The sequence below is a fragment of the Schistocerca serialis genome, chromosome 8, assembly GCF_023864345.2.
Source record: "Schistocerca serialis cubense isolate TAMUIC-IGC-003099 chromosome 8, iqSchSeri2.2, whole genome shotgun sequence".
In the NCBI taxonomy this organism is placed as follows: Eukaryota; Metazoa; Arthropoda; class Insecta; order Orthoptera; family Acrididae; genus Schistocerca; species Schistocerca serialis.
Window position 1 is genome coordinate 132,649,022 of NC_064645.1, and position 21,671 is coordinate 132,670,692.

The 21,671-nt window shown below is 41.4% G+C and overlaps 1 protein-coding gene across 1 annotated transcript in view; it reads left to right on the plus strand.

The window, feature by feature from the left end:
* Window positions 1-18,060, plus strand: part of LOC126416870 (proline-rich protein HaeIII subfamily 1-like) — a 64,351-nt gene extending 46,291 nt beyond the window's left edge. Inside the window, exon 3 of the mRNA XM_050084754.1 lies at window positions 17,994-18,060. Within this exon, the coding sequence (XP_049940711.1) occupies window positions 17,994-18,060 (67 nt within the window). The remainder of the gene's footprint in view (window positions 1-17,993) is intronic.
* Window positions 18,061-21,671: the final 3,611 nt, after the last annotated feature.

Sequence of the window (21,671 nt, forward strand, 5' to 3'; positions counted from 1 at the left end):
AAAAGCTAGCGTGCTTCGTGAGTATACAGAATTTGTTAAATATCCAATATTACTCTAATATTCGTTAGGCTGCTTCTTGAACGTTGAATGAGGCGGTCTATTTACCCTTAGTACTTTCAGTGAATATTTTTTCCTTAGCAGAACAATTTCATAAACAGTAATATAATGTCAGTAAGATTTAATTACTGAGGTACATTTTTTTTTTTCAAAGCGAGAATGGATGTATAACGGCACTTTGAGGAAATATTAACGTTGTCTCTTGCTTTCGCGTGCTGCATTCTCGGCATCGCCCCCTGTTATCGTTATCGGAAAACACTTTCTAACCGCTCGTAGCCGCACACCGTCACGAACTCCTCTAACTCCCGGTCTGTTTGCTGTGAAAATAGCTTCCAGTCCCCGTATCTTTATATGTCGCTCAGCAGAAAGCTGTGCGAGAGAGGACACGGAAACACACTTGTTAACAGTGAGGGCCTTTATAACTGCTTCACGTTGTGAAACGCCTAATTACTGAAACGTCTAAGAGAACGTAAAGAGGTGATGTAACATTTCAGTTATCGTTATAATCACAGCTGGAGAGAACAACGTAGTTCATAGGACATAATGCAAATTAGAGGTATCAGTACCTAATTTGTGATGCATATAAATGGCTAATAAGCGAATCCCTCTGCAGACACTGGCTGCAAGACATTCCACCTGCCTACTTCAGCAGTGCACATTCCGCAGAGTAGAAGTTTTACTGAAGAGCCAAAGAAATTGGTACACCTATCATGCAGGGCCACCGCGAGCACGTAGGAATGCCGCAACACGACGTTGCATGGTATCGACTAATGTCTGAAGTAGTGCTGGGGGGAATTGATAACATAATTCGTGCAGGGCTGTCGGTAAATCCGTAAGAGCGTGAGAGGGTGGAGAACTCTTCTGAACAGAACGTTGCAAGAAATCCCTAAATGCTCAATAGCGTTCGTGTCTGGAGAGTTTGGTCGTCAGCGGAAGTGTTTAAACTCAGAATAGTGTTCCTGGACCTATTCTGTAGCAATTATGGACATGAAGGGTGTCGCACTGTCCTTCTGGAGTTTCCCAAGTCCGTCGGAATGCACAATCGGCATGAGTGGATGCAGGTGATCAGACAGGGTGCTAGCGTACGTGTCGCCTGTCAGAGTCGTATCCAGACGTATCACGGGTCCCATATCATTCGAACTGCACACGCCAGACACCATTACATAGTCTCCACCAGCTTGAAAACTCCCCAGCTGACATGTAGAATCCATGGATTCAAGAAGTTGTCTCCACAACCGTACACGTCCATCCGCTCGATATAATTTGAAACAAGACTCATTCTACAAGGCAACTGTTTTCAGCCATCAACAGTTCAACGTCGGGGTTGATGGGCCCAGGTGAGGCGTAAAGCTTTGTGTCGAGCAATCATCTAGGGTACACGAATGGGCCTTCGTCCCCTAAAGCCCATTTCGATAATGTTTCGTTGAATAGTTCAGCGCTGACTCGTTTAAGTCCCAGCATTGAAATCTGCAGCAATTTGCGGAAGGGTTGCGCTTCTGTCACGCCGAACGATTATCTTCAATCGTTGTTGGTCCCGTTGTTGCAGGATCTTTTCCCGACCGCAGCTATGACGGAGATATGAAGTTTTACCGGATTTTTGATATTCATGGCACACTCCTGAAATAGTCGCACGGGAAAATCCCTATTTCATCGCTATCCCGAAGATATTGTTTCCCATCACTCGAGCGCCGACTATAAAACAGCGTTCAAAATCACTTATATCACCGATGTAACAAATGCGCCAGACACTTGTTGTCTTACGTAGGCGTTTCCGACCTCAGCGCCCTATTCTGCTTGTTTAAATATCGCTGTATTTGAATACGCTTGCCATTACGAGTTTCTTTGGCGCCTCAGTGTATTTCTCCGAAATCTCATTCTTCGGAGAGTGCTCGTCAGAAAGATATGCAGGAGAACTTGGGCGGAGTTTGGAAAATATAAGAAAGATCACGGCGGATCTAAAAATGCTGTAAGGGCAGTTCGAGGGTCGTGTATGATCAGATATTGCACGCAAAAGTCAACGTTTCGTGCTCTAGTCCCAGTTAGCAAACAATTATCATCGATCGACAAGTTTCGCTGCAGAGTAACTCAGTACTGAGCATATGTACCGAAAATTAGATACACTCACGAGGCAAAACATTAGGACCACTGCCCACTGTTCAACTGAACGGGACTTGGTGATTTAGCAGGCACATGGCTCGCTAACGAAAGTGTAGAAGCGCAGCGGCGACGAAGGCGGAATCATTCTGGTGGTTATATGAGCCGCAGATGGGGCAACCACTGACATAAGCAACACCAATAAAGGGCGGTCTGATATGGCCCGGAACCAAAGAACGAGCAACTGGGAAATCACGAAGCTGCTCGGCTGTTCGTGTGCTGCTGTCGTCAGTTTCTACGGAATCTGGTTGAGGAACGGTGAAACCACAAGTAGGCGACAAGGCATTGGACGTCTATGCTGAAAGTGGAAATCGGAGGCTTGCCCAGTCTGGAAAGCCAGATATGGCGACAGAGTACATGCTGTGGCAGGCACAAATGTTTTGGAGCACGTTGTTCTGCTCATAATGGTGGACGTGGACTCAGCAACAGTGTTTTAACGTTGCACGTACGTAGGTGAGCTAATCGACCACCTAGAACTAGTGCAAGGTAAGGCGGATTTGTTTGTGAAACTATGGGGGCCCAGGGCCGACAAAACGACTCTGCCGGGTAGGCCGCCACGGCCACGAGTTATCAAAGGATGGGATGTGGGGAAAATCGCCAAGTTGGGAGTTTCGTCAGCTGTTATCGAGTGTCCTTTGTGAAGGAGATTCTCCAAGAAATGGCGGAGTGTCAGAAAATCTTAAAGATCGCTAAGTTACAGCTCTTTCATATTCACGTTAACTCAGTCAGATATTAGCGCAAATCTGAATATATCTACGATCTCCGGAAAATGAGACACATCCAAAGACCCAACAGTATCTCAATATCTTTAAAGCTGCAGAAGCTCATCTTTCACAGCATCTGGATTTGCAATTTTTAATCGCTTCATGCGATTTAAACAAACTCGTATCTCAGATGATAGCTATCACACCTGAAAGCTACGTATCTGTATCTATTTCAGTTATTGATTTACAACGTCTTTTACATATTTCTCATTATGCAAATATTTTTCAGAACATCGTATCCTCCACATTTACACAGCTGATGAATGCAGCATGAATACCTCATATTTTGTTATACTTGTGTTTTTATTTAAAAAATAGTTTGCTATTGCGCCAGTAACTTTATTTAAATGTTGGTTGCAAGTGTTGTTAAACAACTGTGCCAATTTAAAAGTGGCCACTGGCCTGTGTTAGCGGGCACTGCCTTTGTTAAAGAAAGTCAAAAGACACTTCCGACAAACAGACCTAGATCATTGTTTAAACTACATTTAACGAAAATTCGTTGCCATTTAATGTGTACGCACTTGCGCAAGAATACTGGCTAATTTATTGCAAATGGCTGAATGTGACAGAATGTTTGTAACATTTGAGTCAAATCATGTCTGAAGCGCAGGAAATATTTTTGGCGTGGATAACTTTCAGCCAGTGATAGTTGTACGGTGGTGGAACACTGCTGGAGTCAAGTGATGATGGGGACTTACCGAGAGTTCAAATGAGTGACTGGGACACATTGTATCGAGCGCTGGACGAAGGGAAAGTGCCTGTGGTAACGCACGTAATTCAGCGGTGTAGATGATTGATTCTGGGCAGTGAACGGCCGCTACGATACTGTACCCATTGAAAGGACTCTAACTCACGAGAGGTATGAATGTGCTCCGCTTATATTTCGGAGCCGAGGACAGATAGTGTCTGAGTTACTATTCTTTGTCTAGCTTATGTTAATTTGTGAATCATCCTGCTGAACTCTGAACTGTTTTGAGCTGATGAATGTTTCGCATACTGTGATCATGAAATCGCATTATCTTCCGCGAGTCTTTGATGACTGTTTAGTTTCGGAATTTTGCTACCAGTCTCATAAAGCTCTCGACGTAACTCTATCACATTTGATAAAGGTATTTTCTGCCTGTATTTTAACTCTTTATTATAGGATCACTTTGAAACTTGGTACTTAGGGAAGGCAGGAGGAGCAGTGAGGTTCGCCCAAAGCCGAGTACTCGCCGGGACAGCTGGCGATATATGCACTGCCCGATGGAAGGATGTGGTCGCGAGGGTGCACGATCACGTCGAGGTCCGGATTCAGCGAGTTTAAGTTGAATGGATCGTTATATTCGATTAGTGCAACCTTCACTTGCGTGTGTGTGTCCGTCCGAGGAAGTGATTTCATGGCGATAAGCTGTCAGTCGAGGATTTTTACTGATACCTTTCTCTTGCCTAACTTGTGCGGGTACGACCGTTGGTTGGTCGTTCGGTCGGTCGTCTGATCGGACGAATGGTATTTTGTCTTAAGACCACTTCTTGGCCCTCTGTGTTTGTGCCGACTTGTGGTTCCCGCTGGTTGTCCCACACTGACTGGTTTTAGCATTGTTTGAGTTGTTGGTGGAATTGTTTTCGAGAGTCTGTGTGTATTTACTGTTTGAATAAGCAGTTGTTTTAAAGCTGTCTGAGTACTGCATTTGTGGAGTGGTTCCTTCTGACTTTCGGTGTTTAAAAGCGGGATTCTGCAGACGCAGCTCTGTCTGTCACTTCACCTTCTCCTGAATTATTTCATGGCTATAATGGTTATCAGATGTTAGGTGGATTTGGTAAGAGGGATGGTCGGAATTTAAACTGTCCCTAGTTTCGGTTGTCATCCTGTTACGTGAGCATAACGCTTGGCTGACTGTCTCACCGCTTACGCCGCTGTAGGTCGATCCTTGGAGCACTGTCTGTGGATCACTCCCTTCATTATTTGGCTTGACTATGTCAATTGTTTAAAAAATAGAATTATGTTTAAATTATTCCTATTGCTTGTAGCCTTCAGTCGACAATTAATCTGAATTCTTCTTAATAAGTCATTCAGCCATCAGTGTAGCATTTTTAATGATTTTTTAAAAAATTATTTTAGTATTTTTAACGTGTAACTGTCTTCCTCATTTATAATTCAGGCCTTCAGTCGTTAATTATTCTGAAGTATTGCTCGTGGTCTTCAGCCAACAATAATTTGAATTCTTTCTTAGTAAGGACTTCAACCGTCATTGTAGCTTGTGTTTCAGTCAACATCGCTTGATACGGGCAAGTCTTCAGGTCCAGATTGTATACCGATTAGGTTCTTTTCAGATTACGCTGATACAATAGCTCCCTACTTAGCAATCATATACAACAGCTCGCTCACCGATAGTTCTGTACCTACAGATTGGAAAATTGCGCTGGAGGCACCAGTGTTTAAGAAGTGTAGTAGGAGTAATCCATCGAACTACAGACCTATATCATTGACGTCGGTTTGCAGTAGGGTTTTGGAGCATATACTGTATTCAACTTTGGAGAAAGGGGAACCACTTGCATGAATATCAAGAGCTTTGATGGAAACCCAGTTCTAAGCAAAGAAGGGAAAGCAGAAAGGTGGAGGGAGTATATAGAGGGTTCATACAAGGGCGATGTATTTGAGGACAATATTATGGAAATGGAAGAGGATGTAGATGAGGATGAAATGGGTGATATGATATTTCGCGAAGAGTTTGACAGAGCACTGAAAAACCTGAGTCGAAACAAGGCCCCCGGAAGTAGACAACATTTCATTAGAACTACTGACAGCCTTGGGAGAGCCAGTCCTGACAAAACTCTATAATCTGGTGAGCAAGATGTATGAGACAGGCGAAATTCCCTCAGACTTCAAGAAGAATATAATAATTCCAATCACAAAGAAAGCAGGCGTTGACAGATGTGAAAATTACCGAACTAGTAGTTTAATAAGTCACAGCTGCAAAATACTAACGCGAATTCTTTACAGACGAATGGAAAAACTGATAGAAGCCGACCTCGGGGAAGATCAGTTTGGATTTCATAGTTGGATGTTGGAACACGTGAGGCAATACTGACCCTACGATTTATCTTAGAAGAAAGATTAAGAAAAGGCAAACCTACGTTTCTAGCATTTGTAGACTTAGAGAAAGCTTTTGACAATGTTGATTGGAATACTATCTTTCAAATTCTGAAGGTGGCAGGGGTAAAATACAGGGAGCGAAAGGCTATTCACAATTTGTACAGATAGCAGATGGCAGTTATAAGAGTCGAGGGGTATGAAAGGGAAGCTGTGGCTAGGAAGAGAGTGAGACAGGGATGTAGCCTATCCCCAATGTTATTCAATCTGTATATTGAGCAAGCAATAAAGGAAACAAAAGAAAAGTTTGGAGTAGGTATTAAAATCAATGGAGAAGAAATAAAAACTTTGAGATTCTCCGATGACATTGTAATTCTGTCGGAGACAGCAAAGGACTTGGAAGAGCAGTTGAACGGAATTGACAGTGTCTTGAAAGGAGGGTATAAGATGAACATCAACAAAAGCAAAATGAGGATAATGGAATGTAGTCGTATTAAATCGGGTGATGCTGAGGGAATTAGATTAGGAAATGAGACACTTAAAATAGTAAAGGAGTTTTGCTAGTTGGGGAGCAAAATAACTGATGATGGTCAAAGTAGAGAGGATATAAATTGTAGACTGACAATGGCAAGGAAAGCGTTTCTGAAGAAGAAAAATTTGTTAATATCGAGTATACATTTAAACGTCAGAAAGTCGTTTCTGAAAGTACTTGTATGAAGTGTAGCCATGTATCGAAGTGAAACGTGGACGATAAATAGTTTAGACAAGAAAACAATAGAAGCTTTCGAAATGTGGTGCTACAGAAGAATGCTGAAGATTAGATGGGTAGAACACATAACTAATGAGGAGGTATTAAATAGAATTGGGGAGAAGAACAGCTTGTGGCACAACTTGACTAGAAGAAGGGATTGGTTGGTAGGACATGTTCTGAGACATCCAATTTTGTATTGGAGGGCAGCGTGGAGGGTAAAAATCTTAGAGGGAGGCTAAGAGATGAATACACTAAGCAGATTCAGAAGGATATAGGCTGCAGCAGGTACTGGGAGATGAAGAATCTTGCACAGGATGGAATAGCATGGAGAGCTGCATCAAACCAGTCTCAGGACTGAAGGCCACAACAACAACAACTGTATTCAAACATTATGAATCACGTCGAAGGGAACGATCTATTGATACGTAATCAGCATGGTTTCAGAAAACATCGTTCTTGTTCAACGCAGCTAGCTGTTTATTCGCACGAAGTAATGGCCGCTATCGACAGGGGATCTCAGGTTGATTCCGTATTTCTGGATTTCCGGAAAGCTTTTGACACAGTTTCTCACAAGCGAGTTCTAATCAAGCTGCGGGCCTATGGGGTATCGTCTCAGTTGTGCGACTGGATTCGAGATTTCCTGTCAGGAAGGTCGCAGTCCCTAGTAATAGACGGCAAATCATCGAGTAAAACTGAAATGATATCAGGTGTTCCCCAGGGAAGCGTCCTGGGATCTCTGCTGTTCCTCATCTATATAAATGACCTGGGTGACAACCTGGGCAGTTCTCTTAGGCTGCTCGCAGATGATGCTGTAATTTACCGTCTAGTAAGGTCCTCCGAAGACCAGTATCAGTTGCAAAGCGATTTAGATAAGATTGCTGTATGGTGTGACAGGTGGCAGTTGACGCTAAATAACGAAAGGTGTAAGATGATCCACATGAGTTCCAAAAGAAATCCGTTGGAATGCGATTACTCGATAAATAGTACAATTCTCAAGGCTGTCAATTCAACTAAGTACGTGGGTGTCAAAATCACGAACAACTTCACTTGGAAAGACCACATAGATAATGTTGTGGAGAAGACTAGCCAAAGGTTGCGTTTCATTGGCAGGACACTTAGAAGATGCAACAAGTCCACTAAAGAGACAGCTTAGACTACACTCGTTCGTCCTCTGTTACAATATTGCTGCGCGGTGTGGGATCCTTACCAGGTGGGATTGACGGAGGACATCGAGAGGGTGCAAAAAAGGGCAGCTCGTTTTGTATCATCACGTAATAGGGGAGAGGGTGTGGCAGATATGGTACGCGAGTTGGGATGGAAGTCATTAAAGCAAAGACGCTTTTCGTCGCAGCGAGATCTATTTACGAAATTTCAGTCACCAACTTTCTCTTCCGAATGCGAAAGAACATTGTTGAGGCCAAGCTACATAGGTAGGAATTATCATCAAAATAAAATAAGAGAAATCAGAGCTCGAACAGAAAGGTTTAGGTGTTCGTTTTTCCCGCACGCTGTTCGGGAGTGGAATGGTAGAGATATATTATGATTGGGTTTCGATGAACCCTCTGCAAAGCACATAAATGTGAATTGCAGAGAAGTCATGTAGATGTAGATGTAGATGTAGACCACCTCATTTATCAGCTGGCGATAAGGCGCCAGCCTATTGACGGTAGTGTCACGCACTTTGCCGCCAGTTTGCGTGCTACCGTTCTTCAGCCGGTTGACATCACGCCGGATGTTGTGGGTGAGACGAGAGCAGCATTGTGATTTTGTGTAAGGCTATTAGCGGCCCTGAGGACACCATTAGGTTTTTGGAAGGCACTCGACCTAGTGACAGTTAGACAGGGTGCAGGCACAGTTAGTACATTTAACCAACCAGATAGCTGATTTAAGGACATTAAAATTAGAGGATCGTTACAAGGAATCAACCGCTGAATGGGGGTCCTTGGTTAATGATTTGCACTTATCAGATGTTTAGAGCTTGATGGGGAGAGAACTTGGGAGCAGTACTTGCTGTCTTTAGGTGGGCACGCGAGCCAGTCCGGGGATGATGCACTTATGTCTCCCGAGAGATTACATGCAGCGTTTGCTAAATTGCCTAATCCTCTGGTGCATCTCTTTTGGGATATCACGGAAGTAGTGATAGACCGACTCGAGCAAATTGAAAGGTTATTATGATTGTTAGTTCGCCTTGAGCAACACGCTGATGCCTTTGGCGTTTCGCATCAAGTACTTTCATCGCTATTGTATATGTTAGCTAGAAGGGAATTGAGGATCCGCATATCCAGAGCCAGGCAGAGGGGTTTTCCTTTCGGCGGTAGTGGGAGCTTGTAATTAAGAAAATATTGACCGTGGGAGTTGACAAACAGCTCCAGTGTCGCTATACAGGGTGAGTCACCTAACATTACCGCTGGATATATTTCGTAAACCACATCAAATACTGACGAATCGATTCCACAGACCGAACGCGAGGAGAGGGGCTAGTGTAATTGGTTAATACAAACCATAAAAAAAACACGGAAGTATGTTTTTTAACACAAACCTACGTTTTTTAAATGGAACCCCGGCTGCCTCGCTCAGCGGCTAAGTCCGCTTCAAGGTCACCCGCCTTACACAGCAGCATAAGGCAAACTCACACAGCCATGAAATAAAACCCATCCACCTCCCCAGGGGTCGTAACCCCTGCAACCCACAGAAGAGAAAGATGCTTCAGTAGCTGATAAGAAATTCTTTTTAGGAAAAAGATCTTTATTAAGAATGATAATATACAGTAATGTCACCTTGTACTTTTATGTAATTTGCTAATACACCATCAATCTTGGCCCAAACATTAATTCTTTCATTAGCATTAACAAGTCTCCTATTTCTTGTATATAATGAAAATGGTTTATCAGTATGTACAACGCCTGTACCATAATTCCTATCACCTTGTACACCAATTGAAAAGGTACGATAGGCGATAATGTCTCTGTCATAGTACGATTCCAATGTATATGGCAGATGCAGCAAATTAAGGAGGAGTTACATCAATATGTGGACAGAGGCAAGACGGCCTGCTTGACCTTGCTAGTCGACTTGTCAGAACCGGAGTTAGTTTCTAGTGTCCTGAGGGGAATACGAGCGGTGGATAAGTCGCACTTTCTTTTTCATGGTCGTCCCTTCACCTGGGAAGAACTTCGTGCCACCAGCGGTCACGGCATGTCCCCAAGCTGCCGCGCCTCTCTGCTGCTCCGTCCCAACCGAACTACCGACACACCCGACCCGGAAAACACTTCATGTCCTCTGAAAGATAGTACGAGTAGTAGACATCGATAAACGCTGCTGCTGCAACTCGCGGACAGACAACGCTAGCAAACGTAGTGGCGCCAGTAAACAGAAGAAGAAAACAAGACGCCACTAACCCTATTACACAGTGCCAACCTACCAACAGCACCAACACAAGCCACACATAGCTCACACTTTCCGTTTATTGGAGATGTCCTTTCTTGTATAACCATTATTCAAATTAGTTCACTGTCGTCTACATCAAATAAAAACGTTAGACAGAACCCTTGTTGTTCAATTCTTCGTTTAAATTTTATTTTCTATTTCTGTGTATTTTATTACTTTACAATTCTAGCCAATGCAAAGACTATTTTACTGCAGGATCACAGCTACAGTTTATTATCTGCAGTGATTTAGATGTGGGGCACGAAGGCAGACGTGCGCAGCTCGCCCCTGTGACTACATCGAGTTATTTTTCTTTTTAAACAGAGCTGTGCATAGCCCAAGTACCGACAGTACGAGTAACTGAAGGAAAAGAAGCTACTGGTTTGCTCGTATGGAATGCTGTATAGCAAGAGTAACTACTTAACAGTTATCGTTAGATGCAGTCGCAGTGCTTCCATGTTTGCCCCACCAGGTCTTCAGTTACGAGTACAGTGGGCTGTGTGTCAATGAAAATTAGTAGCTCGGTCAGTTTATTTGTGCTTTTGTTACATCAGATCCATGATCTTGTCCAAATATGGCACATAGATGCGAACGGCTGCTGAAAACACCCTCCATGTCACGGACCGAAGCTGTTGGGGAAGATTCATCTGGGCGCCCGTGGGTCCTGTGGTAGTAATCAAAAGCCCTATTATGGCAGTGGACTACGTGAATATTACTGCGGACCGTCTGCATCCCTTCATCTGTGATGCCTTATTTTTTTGTTGTCTTATGTGTTTATTTATTTATTTTTTGTTGTAATTTCCAAACTGCTGAGGTCATTGGTCCTTAGGCTTAAACACTACTTAATCTAACTTAAAGTAATACGAGTACCGTACACAACATTTTGTGGTTCTGATTATAAAAAGTAAAGGAACTCTGGAGTTCCGATTACGGGAATAATAGTGATTATCGTTACCACGACACAGGGAATAAATATTAGCGGATAGTACTAAGAAACGATATTAATAGGTATCACTACGTAAAATCGGTATTTAGTACATCTCCGTGGAAGTGCAGTGCATCAGTAAGAGAACTGGCGCACGTGTCAGAGTACCCAATTGTAGAGTATTTTTTCAGTGTTTCTCTTCCTCATCCAACGAAATCGGAGCATAAATGAATTCAGAGAAGCCGTTGCTACAATCGTAACCGTACGGGTTACTCCATGTGACAGTCAAATGTCAGTGATGAGGGAACTTACATGGGAATTCTTGGAAGAGAGATGACTTAGTTCTCGTGGAACCATGTTGAGTAAATTTAGGGAACCTTTATTCGAAGAAGACAGTGCGAACATTCTGCTGTTACCGTAGCGTACCATTAGCGGGGATCGTAAGAATAACATAAAATTAGTGACCTTACCGAAGCATTTAGAGAGCCATTTCTCCCCATTTGAGAACGCGAATGGAAAAGGAAACAAAATCTCCTACAACAGTACGAAGTCCCCTCCGTTATGCAGTTTATAGGGGCATGACCAACGATACACAGTTGCTGAAACATATCTACACTTGTAAGGGATACTAACTAGGTCAAGTGACCTATACATAGGCATACGTCAGTTGTTATAAGTTCCGTATACTATTAGCCAAAAATTGGTTCAAATGGCTCTGAGCACTGCCTTAACTTCTGAGGTCATCAGTCCCCTAGAACTTAGAAATATTTAAACCTAACTAACCTAAGGACATCACAGACATCCATGCCCGAGGCAGGATTCGAACCTGCGACCGTAGCGGTCGCGCGGTTCCAGACTGTAGCACCTAGAACCGCTCGGCCAGCCCGGCGGACCTACTATTAGTCCTATTTTATCATTTCCGCATTCGTGCAATGGTCTAAGGTTGTTACTTATTCCGCTGAAGCAAATTCGCAAGATCCAGAGTTAGTGTTTCACTATTCAGTATATCATCTGAATAAGGAAGTCAACTTTCAGTAATCCTGCTTTCAGTATGTCACCTCATGCGTGTGTACTATCATGATTAACAAATCTGTAATCGGATTAGTCTGAACAATTCAGTGCTTTTATGGAGGACCAGATTTGTAGCAACTCTAGAACTATGATTGCGTTTATGAATTTGTAAACTCCTAATTATATTTCTTTCTGTCTGAAATTTAGCCGAACTATATCTCTCTCTAAGAAAGTTTACGTATAAACAGAATTGTTATCCAACTTAAACTCGTATGCTAACTTTTGACTGAAGACAACCTAATTTGAACTAAACTGTAGCTGGTCTCAATACAACTAGCCTTTATGTTAAATGCCCAACTTCAGTAACACAATTATATGGCCTTAATCAGAATTTACACTTGCCTCGCGTCTTGACAACACTGTTGCAAATCTGTCGAAAGCACAACAGCAAGCAGTCAGGAGATAAGCTAGATTTATATTTCTAAATAAAATTTCGAACCGCTGCATGCCAGATATGGTACTGCGTAACGATAAACACTGGTCTGAGTTCAGTTTCATTAACATTGCAAGACTGACTCTCGATACAAGAAGAAGAAATAAACTGATAGGTTATTTTAATAGATAATGCATCGCAAACTCCATCCGAGTACTTTTGCAATGACACAAGTTGTGCATATACCTTTTACGATTAAATCGATATACAGAGTCTCATGCAGGAAAAGGTGGGTAGAGTAGACCAATGTACAGAAAGTGACAGAAAGGATCTTCTCCACATTCTGCGCACACATTGCATTGTTTTTAGGTATTGTGTAGGAACTATTAATGGGTTTCAATATAATGATTTAAGGCAAAACGTATTGTGCTCTTTGACCTGGAATTTGTGCTGAATACTCAACGTCAAAGAGCAAAATAAGTATTACGTTAAGTCATACAACCTTCCAGTTTGCTATAGAGAAAAAATCAAGGCAGAAATTCAATCGATGCCAGAACAGGGATTATTAGAACCTGCACTCAGTTCTTATAACGACCCATTACATATTGCGAAAAAGGAAGATGGCTCGATTAGACTTGCATTAGATTCTGGGCAGAAACAGATAGACCAGAAACATTAGAAGACCTTTTGCAAAATTTGTATGGTATGAAAATTTTGTCTTCTCTAGACCTCGACTAAGTTTTTGGCAAATAGAGTTCCACCTAGGTTGTAGAATATATACTGTTTTCTAACGTTTTGGCTTGTGCTAGCAGTTTCTCAAATTACTTAATGACTTCAACATCTCGACTTCTGCCTTTCTTCAAGGTTTGAACGTTGCTTTACCTGGCTACTTGAAAACACACATAACATCCTATGTTGATGATATACTTATAGCAGAAAAATTTTGGTCACAGCGTGACCATATTCTGACAAGCTTATTGGATATTTCTGAGGATTCGGGAATCACTGTCAATTTAAAAAAGTCAGAGTTGGGGAAAACATGAGTAGAATTTCTTGGTCATTTAATTCCATCAGAAAGTACTAAACAAGATTCAGAGAAACCTGAGGCAACTGGGGCAATCCACTCTCCATCCACAAACCATCTAATTTGAAGTTTCCTTCCCTTAGCAAATTTTTATCGTCATTTTTTAAATATGAAAATTCCTGCCACTTCTAAATTATGTTCACTTACTGGAAAAACAGCATGTGGCACTGGGGTAAACACTATGGTTAGAGTTCCACAGTTTGAAAGATGAATTTCTTAATGCTCCCATACTTGTTCATCCTCATTTATTACAAGACTTTTGTTTATCAACGGGTACGCTAGGCTTGGCTCTCAAGTGTTCCAATAATTTGAAGAGACTGGTATAACAGTGCAGAGAAGTATAGCCTCTGCCAGTCGTATCTTGTCTAAATCTGAAAGAAATTATTTTGTAACCAATTTGGAAGCATTGGGAATTACTTTGGCATTTTCTTTATTTCGGTTCTTCTTATTTGGAGCATCGCTGGGTGGCCTCTTGGTTTGAGGCGCCTTGTCACGGATTGCGCGCCCCTCCCTCCCGAGGTTCGAGTCCACCCTCGGGCACGGGTGTGTGTGTGTGTTGTTCTTCGCATAAATTAATTTATGCAGTGTGTAAGTCTAGAGACCGATGACCTAAGCAGTTGGTTTGTTAGGAACTCAAATGCATTTGAACACATTTCTTATGTGGGAAACGTCAGCCCCTGGTAGCTGAGTGGTCAGCGCGACGGAATGTCATACGTAATGGCCCGGGTTCGATTGCCGGCTGGGTGGGAGATTTTCTCCGCTCAGAGACTGGGTGTTGTTTTGTTCTAATCATGATCATTTCATCCCCATCGACACGCAAGTCGCTGAAATAGCGTCAACTCGAAAGACCTGCACCAGGCGAACGGTCTACCCGACGGGAGGCTCTAGCTACAAGGCATTTACATTTTTTTTTTCTGGGAAACATACTAAGCTGTACACTGATCGTCGAGGAATTCAATTTTTAATGTTATCTAAAGTAAACCATGATAGCTGCAAACGGCTGGCTTTGTATTTACAATAGTTTAACATTAATGTTGTTCACATTCTCCCAATCAAAATGATGTAGGGGATACTTTATCACGTGCACCTAATGGTTTTGTGAAGAACACTTCTGAAAATGATTTGGAGAAAAACTTCAATTAGTTGCATATACGAAAAGCAGCCTCTGAAAACTTTTCCTCCTCTCCTTTACGAGACGTAGTGCATGAAGAGGATGAGGACCCTACCTGAAAAGATGTGAAAAATCAATTGTATGACAAAACAAACAGTGCAGTAAGACAATTATATTTAGCATGTAATAACATTCTTTTGAAAATATGTACAGTAAGTGGCTCACTTTTGGTTGTGTGGATACCTGATGATATTGTAAATGCGCTTATTTGATAAATACATCTTAGCTATGCTCACTTTGGTCCAAGAAAATGCTTTCACAAACTTCGAACAACTTTTTACTTTAATAATATGCAGCAAAGAATGCAGAGAGTATTAGCAATATGCAAATTGTGTCAGAAGGCCAAACCGTCAACCATGATACATCGGCCACCATTACGTCCTATAATTCCTTCTAAACTGAAGCAGTTGGCTGTAGAAGACCTGTTAGGACCTCTTGTCAGGTCACTCAATTTATTATCTTACATTTTTATTGCTTTGGTATGAACTCCAAAATTCGTTTCATTTACACCTTTACGTAAAGCTACTGCCAAAACTATCCAAGGCCTTTGTCAGTAATTTTCTACGAGAAGCATTGATAAAGTCATTTTCGTCAACAGTCCACAATTTCGCTCAAATAATTGCTTGAGCACTTTAAGGCGTCACAAAATAAGATCTGTTTTTATTACGTTCTATTCGCCTCAGTCCAGACCTTCAGAACGCGATATGTGAGAAATTTACAAGAATGTATTGCCATCGTAAACACCAGACTTAGGACAAACACATTCACATATTCCAAGAGATAGTCAATGAGTTACCAATCGACTATACACCGTAATCTCCATTACGTGTACTCCAAAATCAACAATCTCCAGATCGTATCAGGAAGTTAATATCATTTTAAACTTCGAAAAAGTTACGTCGTAAGGAAGTAGTAGGTATAGCAGAAAACAACATCATAAAGGGTACATAAAGAATAAAGAATCTCAACAGGGATAAGTAAAAATAAAAAATCTAAGAGTTGGACAGAAAATTCTTGTTAAATCTCATACTTTTTCTTGCAAAAGCATATCATATCATATGTAGAATAATCCTGTTGGCTGCAGTTGTACCCAGACGATAGAACCACATAGCACTGTAACGTCTCTTAGCAAAAAACATATTATATAATAAAGAAAAAACATTGTGTACCATGTTTTGGTCTTGTATGGAATTATGTACTTTTTTTATTATTTATTTTCGATAATATCTGTGTCGGCGAGTACTGAAACCGCCACAGACGATAAATATCAAACAAAGATGAGAATATGCAACTAGTATAAATAATGCAGAACGAACATTAATTTCTTTGTCTTCTTCTTGGAGTTACGCAAGTAGGATAGCCTGTGACGTTGTATTGTACGCTAGCGTAGCCTTCTTTTGTCGAGACTGAGAGATGTACGCCATTACGTACTCATTTTAAAGGTGTGTAATAATTAACATATTTAAATGTTTTGAATAGAGTTATCTAATGAAACCTTGCATTATTATTTGTAATAGCTCGCTAGGCATATTATCCCATCCCTTTCAGACATTTTCAGTTATTTAAATATTATCCGTGGTGCAGAGCAGCGCTACGAACGAACGAGCCGCTGCCGCGGCGCGTTCAAACTGCATTAAATGAAATCTATCATACCGCCAAGAAGCGGGAAGGTAATAGTGAAATAAAATTATTCCTTTCAGCTTTCGGACTTGCAGAGCAGAGCAGCAGATTTTATGATGTGTTTTGCAGGTTGACGCCGGCTGCTGAGGATATATTACTAACAGTACAAAAAAGATAATTTACCTACGTAACATAATAGGAATCTTGCTGTGCTTAGTTCTGGTCTGGCAAACCTTATAGAAAAAACGTCTTTTTCTCCGATAATAGTCTCATGTTCTTGTGCTAGTTGTGGTAATTATTGGTGTTTTACTCTTAACAAAAATCCACTGCAAAATTATGATGTTGGACAATCATTGCGAACTGTAACATCAGTATTCATAACAAAGTAATTTCCATTTTCAATAACTGTAAGTAGGGAAGATATGTTGAATTTTATCGTGAGTTACAGTAAACGAAAAATGTTCCTTTAATAGAAAGCCAGATACAGAACAATAACAATACGACACATTCTGTTTTGTTGAAAATTAATGATGATAAAGAAATTCACGGCACAGCATTAATAAAAGGTATTTCGCTGCTCTTTTCGTATATGCGTTGTTACGCAAGTAATAATAATAATAATAATAACAAAACAAAATAATCGAAAAGAGAGACAAGAAGCGAAACTGTCGCCCAAAAACGCGGGGCCCGAATTTGCAGTGGCCACGAAAATAATTGTTTTATGTATTTTCTTTCAGTGTCTATTGTTATATATATGTATGTATTCAGTGATAAATGTATGTATGTGTATCATGATTAATGCCATGTATTAATGAATGTACAAACATTCTTTCATGAAGAAACGCACTACTGCAAGCGAGTCAGAGGAAACGATCCTGATAGTACTGAGAAACTGTAACGACTACATAATCCGGGGGCAGCCGAACCCCGAAATCAGATAAACTAAAGGTAAGACTACAGTGTAGTTGTCCTGTTTGTAGAAGCTTAACTCCAGTGAAGTGATCTCATATCGCTAGTGGTGTGCGTAGTTTGATGTTAGTATTTATGACAGGGCAAAGATGATTGTAGATAGTAATTTTTAGCGTGCAGTTTATTGTAGATAAATTAACATATTTTGTGTGCAAGTGGCAAAACTGTCAGATCTTGTGTTCGAGTAGGTAATTTATGAATATGGTTAAATTGCGTAGTCAACGTCCGAGTAATATGGATACTGAGGAACAGCCATTAGTTAGTGCAGGAAATGTAGAAACGGGTGCATTAAGCAGTACCAGTACTCTCTTTGAGGATATACCATGCGAAAATGTGGGGGCAGGAGCACAGGAAGTGATGCCACCGCCCACCAGTGCTCAAGGAGAGGTAGATAAAGAAATTGCACCACCTCCAGAAAAGCAGGAACCAGAGAGTGGTAATCTGCCTGGTGGGTATTCACTTCAGGCGATATTAGAGCGCGTGCTGGATTACCAGGCAAAATTTGCGCAACAACAAGCTGAAAAGGACGAAAAAATTGGGATCTTTCTTGCACAGCAAGCTGAGCGAGATCGTCAGCAAGCTGAGCAAGATCGCCAGCAAGCTGAGCGAGATCGCCAGTTAGCAGAAAATTTCCTTGCCCAGCAAGCTGAGCGGGATCGCCAGCAAGCTGAGCGGGACCAGCAACTTGTGCAATCGTTAGAAAACATGAAAAAAGAGATTGCCTGTATGAAACAGAATTATGAGTCGATACCTAAGGCCGTGCAGGAGTTGACTGTACAGGTCAACAACCTGCAAGTAGCAAACACTAACAGGGTAGGCGAGATAGGTGTCTTAGCCAACCAATTAGAAAAGCTAGAAATAGATTCCACACAGCTTGTAGAGCAGAAGTGGAACGAACAAGCGACTAAAATTGAAACCGAATTCAACTCATGGCTAGAAGTGAAGGAGAGTGAGATCGACAAAAATATTAATTCTAAGGTACAAGCAGCCATGGCAGATAGAAATTCCGAATCGTTCAGTACCGCAGTAAATAGTCAGGTACAGAACGACGTGCAAACCATCAAACAAATACTCAGTGAGGATATTCCGCAGTGGCAAGTGAATATGAGCAAACGGATATCCGACTTGGAAAAGGGTTTAGCACAGAGCAGCAAACATCTTGAACATGAAACTATGTCGCCAACAGCCAATGTTTTTGGCAACGCACAAACTTATACGCGACGCAACAATGGTGAATCTTTAGGCGATAATGCGAAGAGCTGTAGCTTCGGTTCGGAGCACACAGCCTATGTCCCAGGAGCAAACCAGTATAGTCCAAAAATATTAGTTGAAGAAAGTTTAATCAAAAATAGGCAGTTTCAAACGTTTACTACTGAACGGAAGTCAGTACACCCAGTAGTATTCATAAAAAGCTTTAAAAATATCTTCCCTAGTGTGTGGAACGAAGCACAGAAATTTCAATACGTAATGTCATACATTCAGGGTGATGCAGCGTTGTGGGCTACGGAAGTAGCAGACAGCTGCATGACGTATGAACAGTTTGAAAGGGCGTTTTTGTCGAAATACTGGTCGCCTCGTATACAAGAGCGGCTAAGAAAAGAAGTATACAATCCCGAACCGTACTCACCCCGTCTTGGGAATCTGAGACGGTATTTCGAGAAATATATAAACAAAACGCGCTACTGGGACGAGCCTATCTCACCAAGAGACATAATAAGACTCCTAAAATCACATTTACCCATTCATATCAAAGAGAAATTAATACACGTACCAGAGAGCGACATGGAACATTTCCTGTCTGTTCTAGATTCAATAGACTTAATCCAGGAAGACGCAAAAGCAGCGTGTGATCACTCGCGGAATAATGGATCAGGGTGTAAACATGACAGAAATAATAGTACACAAAACCACAACCATGGAAATGGTGGGGGTGGTAACAAGCGGTAAGAGCACTCGCAAAATGGTAATAATGGTAGAAGTCAGAACGGGTATAGGCAGCCGTCCCATAATAAAAAGCGTCGATTTGACGACCGGTACGATTCCGGACTGCCAGGAACCAACCGCTGGAAAAATGCGCGAGGTCAGTGGCATAGCAATTACAGCGACAGTAATCGCAATTGGAATCAGAATCAGCGACCAAGCCCAGAGCGACAGGGTAATGACCGGTACGACAACAACAGACCACCACTGCAAAACGCGCCTATTGCGCAGTCGTGGCGGCCTACAAATCAAAACGTACACATAGTAGAGGTCGCGGACAATAGCCGTCCAAGTATCTCGCAAGCAAGCCATCCAACAAACTAGAATCGGCCTCGATATGCTCTCCATCGCTGGCCGAGGGGTGGAGTGTGAGCAACACGAAAGACAATAATATGCCTGGAATTCATATGCTGCGATACAACGACGGTATAAATATGGATAAAGATATACTGACTGAACCGCATGAATGTAAGAAAGATAGCAACGAAAATGTGCAAGCCATAATAGAAGCGAAAATCAATGATGTTGCAGTGAATATAATTATCGACACAGGTGCCTCGGTGAGTGTAACGAGTACAGAGTTGTGTAAAGCGCTGGGGAAGGGTCGTAGCATACCGACTCTCCCGGTTAATAATTGCAAGTTGTCTGGAGCTATAAGTGCACAGAGCCAATTAGTTAAGTGCAAGGTGCAGGTGGAGATTTATAAGGAGGGCGAAGCCATAGTGAGCTCGTTCCTCATTGTTAAAGGGTTAAAGGTTGCCTGCATTCTGGGAGTAGATTTTCTCCGTGAGAGGGACGCAGTGATCGACCTCTCCTCGGGAAAACTAAGCATAGTTAATAAAGGTAGGAGGATTGAGTTGTCTATGATGAAATCGGAGGAGGTACTTGTGCCATGTTGCAATCGAATTAATATCAAATGTAGGAACCCCTGGGTACTACACCTCAATGATTATTCACCTGTGACAGATCTCTATTATCCGAGTATAGAAGATCGAAATTTTGAAACAAATGTTGTTGAATTTCAAACCAAAGTACAGGAATCTGAAGGTTTAAGCAACATACAAAAGCAACAGTTGACGCAGCTGCTATCGGAATATACCATGGTATTTACCGACCGACCAGGAATATTCAAGGGGTACCACTATCATATAGAGGTGATGCCCCACAAAACATACTGTCGCGCATCTTACTCCATCCCTTGGTCAAGGAGGGAACTAGTGGTTAGAGACATTTGAAAGATGTAAAATTATTTGTGCAATGACCTGTCAGATGTAAATAGTAGCAGTAAGAAGTTTTCAATTGTGTTTATAGAGTATAAGTATGTGAGCTTTAAAAAAGAATTTGTGTGTATTTAAAATTTTGAGGAAGTAAAACATAAATAAGTAAGCATAGCATGAAAGTAGAATCAGTAAACTGAGCAATAGCATGCAAATGGAAGACTTTGTTTACAGACAATTAGTGTCATTAAAATACTATATGCTCATCAAGCCATGAATAATCTTTTTGTTGATAAAATAATGATTAATTTCTTGAATCATTTTTCATTTGTAGTAAATAAGTACAATTAATAATGAAATCTCATATAGTAATGTAACAGATGTAATTGTGTTAGAATTAAGGAACCCTGAGAGAGAGTCTCTACTAGCCAAAAATTGACTTTGTAGTACGAAACAATTATGTGATGTAACGTTTACTGCCAGTAGTGATCTGAGAACGACACTGGAGCAGAATTCGATCAAAAACAAACCCGTTCCTTGTAACCTACGCTTTGTCTGTATCGATGCTTCAATTGAAGCCTGTGTACTTGGTACACGCCCTTGAATATTAATTACGCGGTACGCGAATCAAGTCACGTGGAAACTACACTGTAGTCCTGTAGGACAGATTATTAAAAATAGTACTAGTACTAAATGAAGTATTTATTGAGCAATATGCCCAAGTCAAGCTGTCATGCACATGGTAAAATCTGTTTGCTAGATGGGTGATAACCTGGCAAGCTACACTGAAAAAGGAAAAGAAAGCTATGTACCAAAAATCACACACCTTTAAATAATTACAAAAAAGCCATATATGCCTAGTAATAGTATTAAAAGTGTGTAATGACAAGTAAAATCAATGGACTCAATGTAGATGAGAGTGATTATGCTAAGAACAGTTGATATGCATTAAAAATAAACTGTGTGCATAAACTATCTAGAAAAGGACGGAATATTGTGTGTAGTAGGACAGAAAATGACTGTTGTATCTGCACCA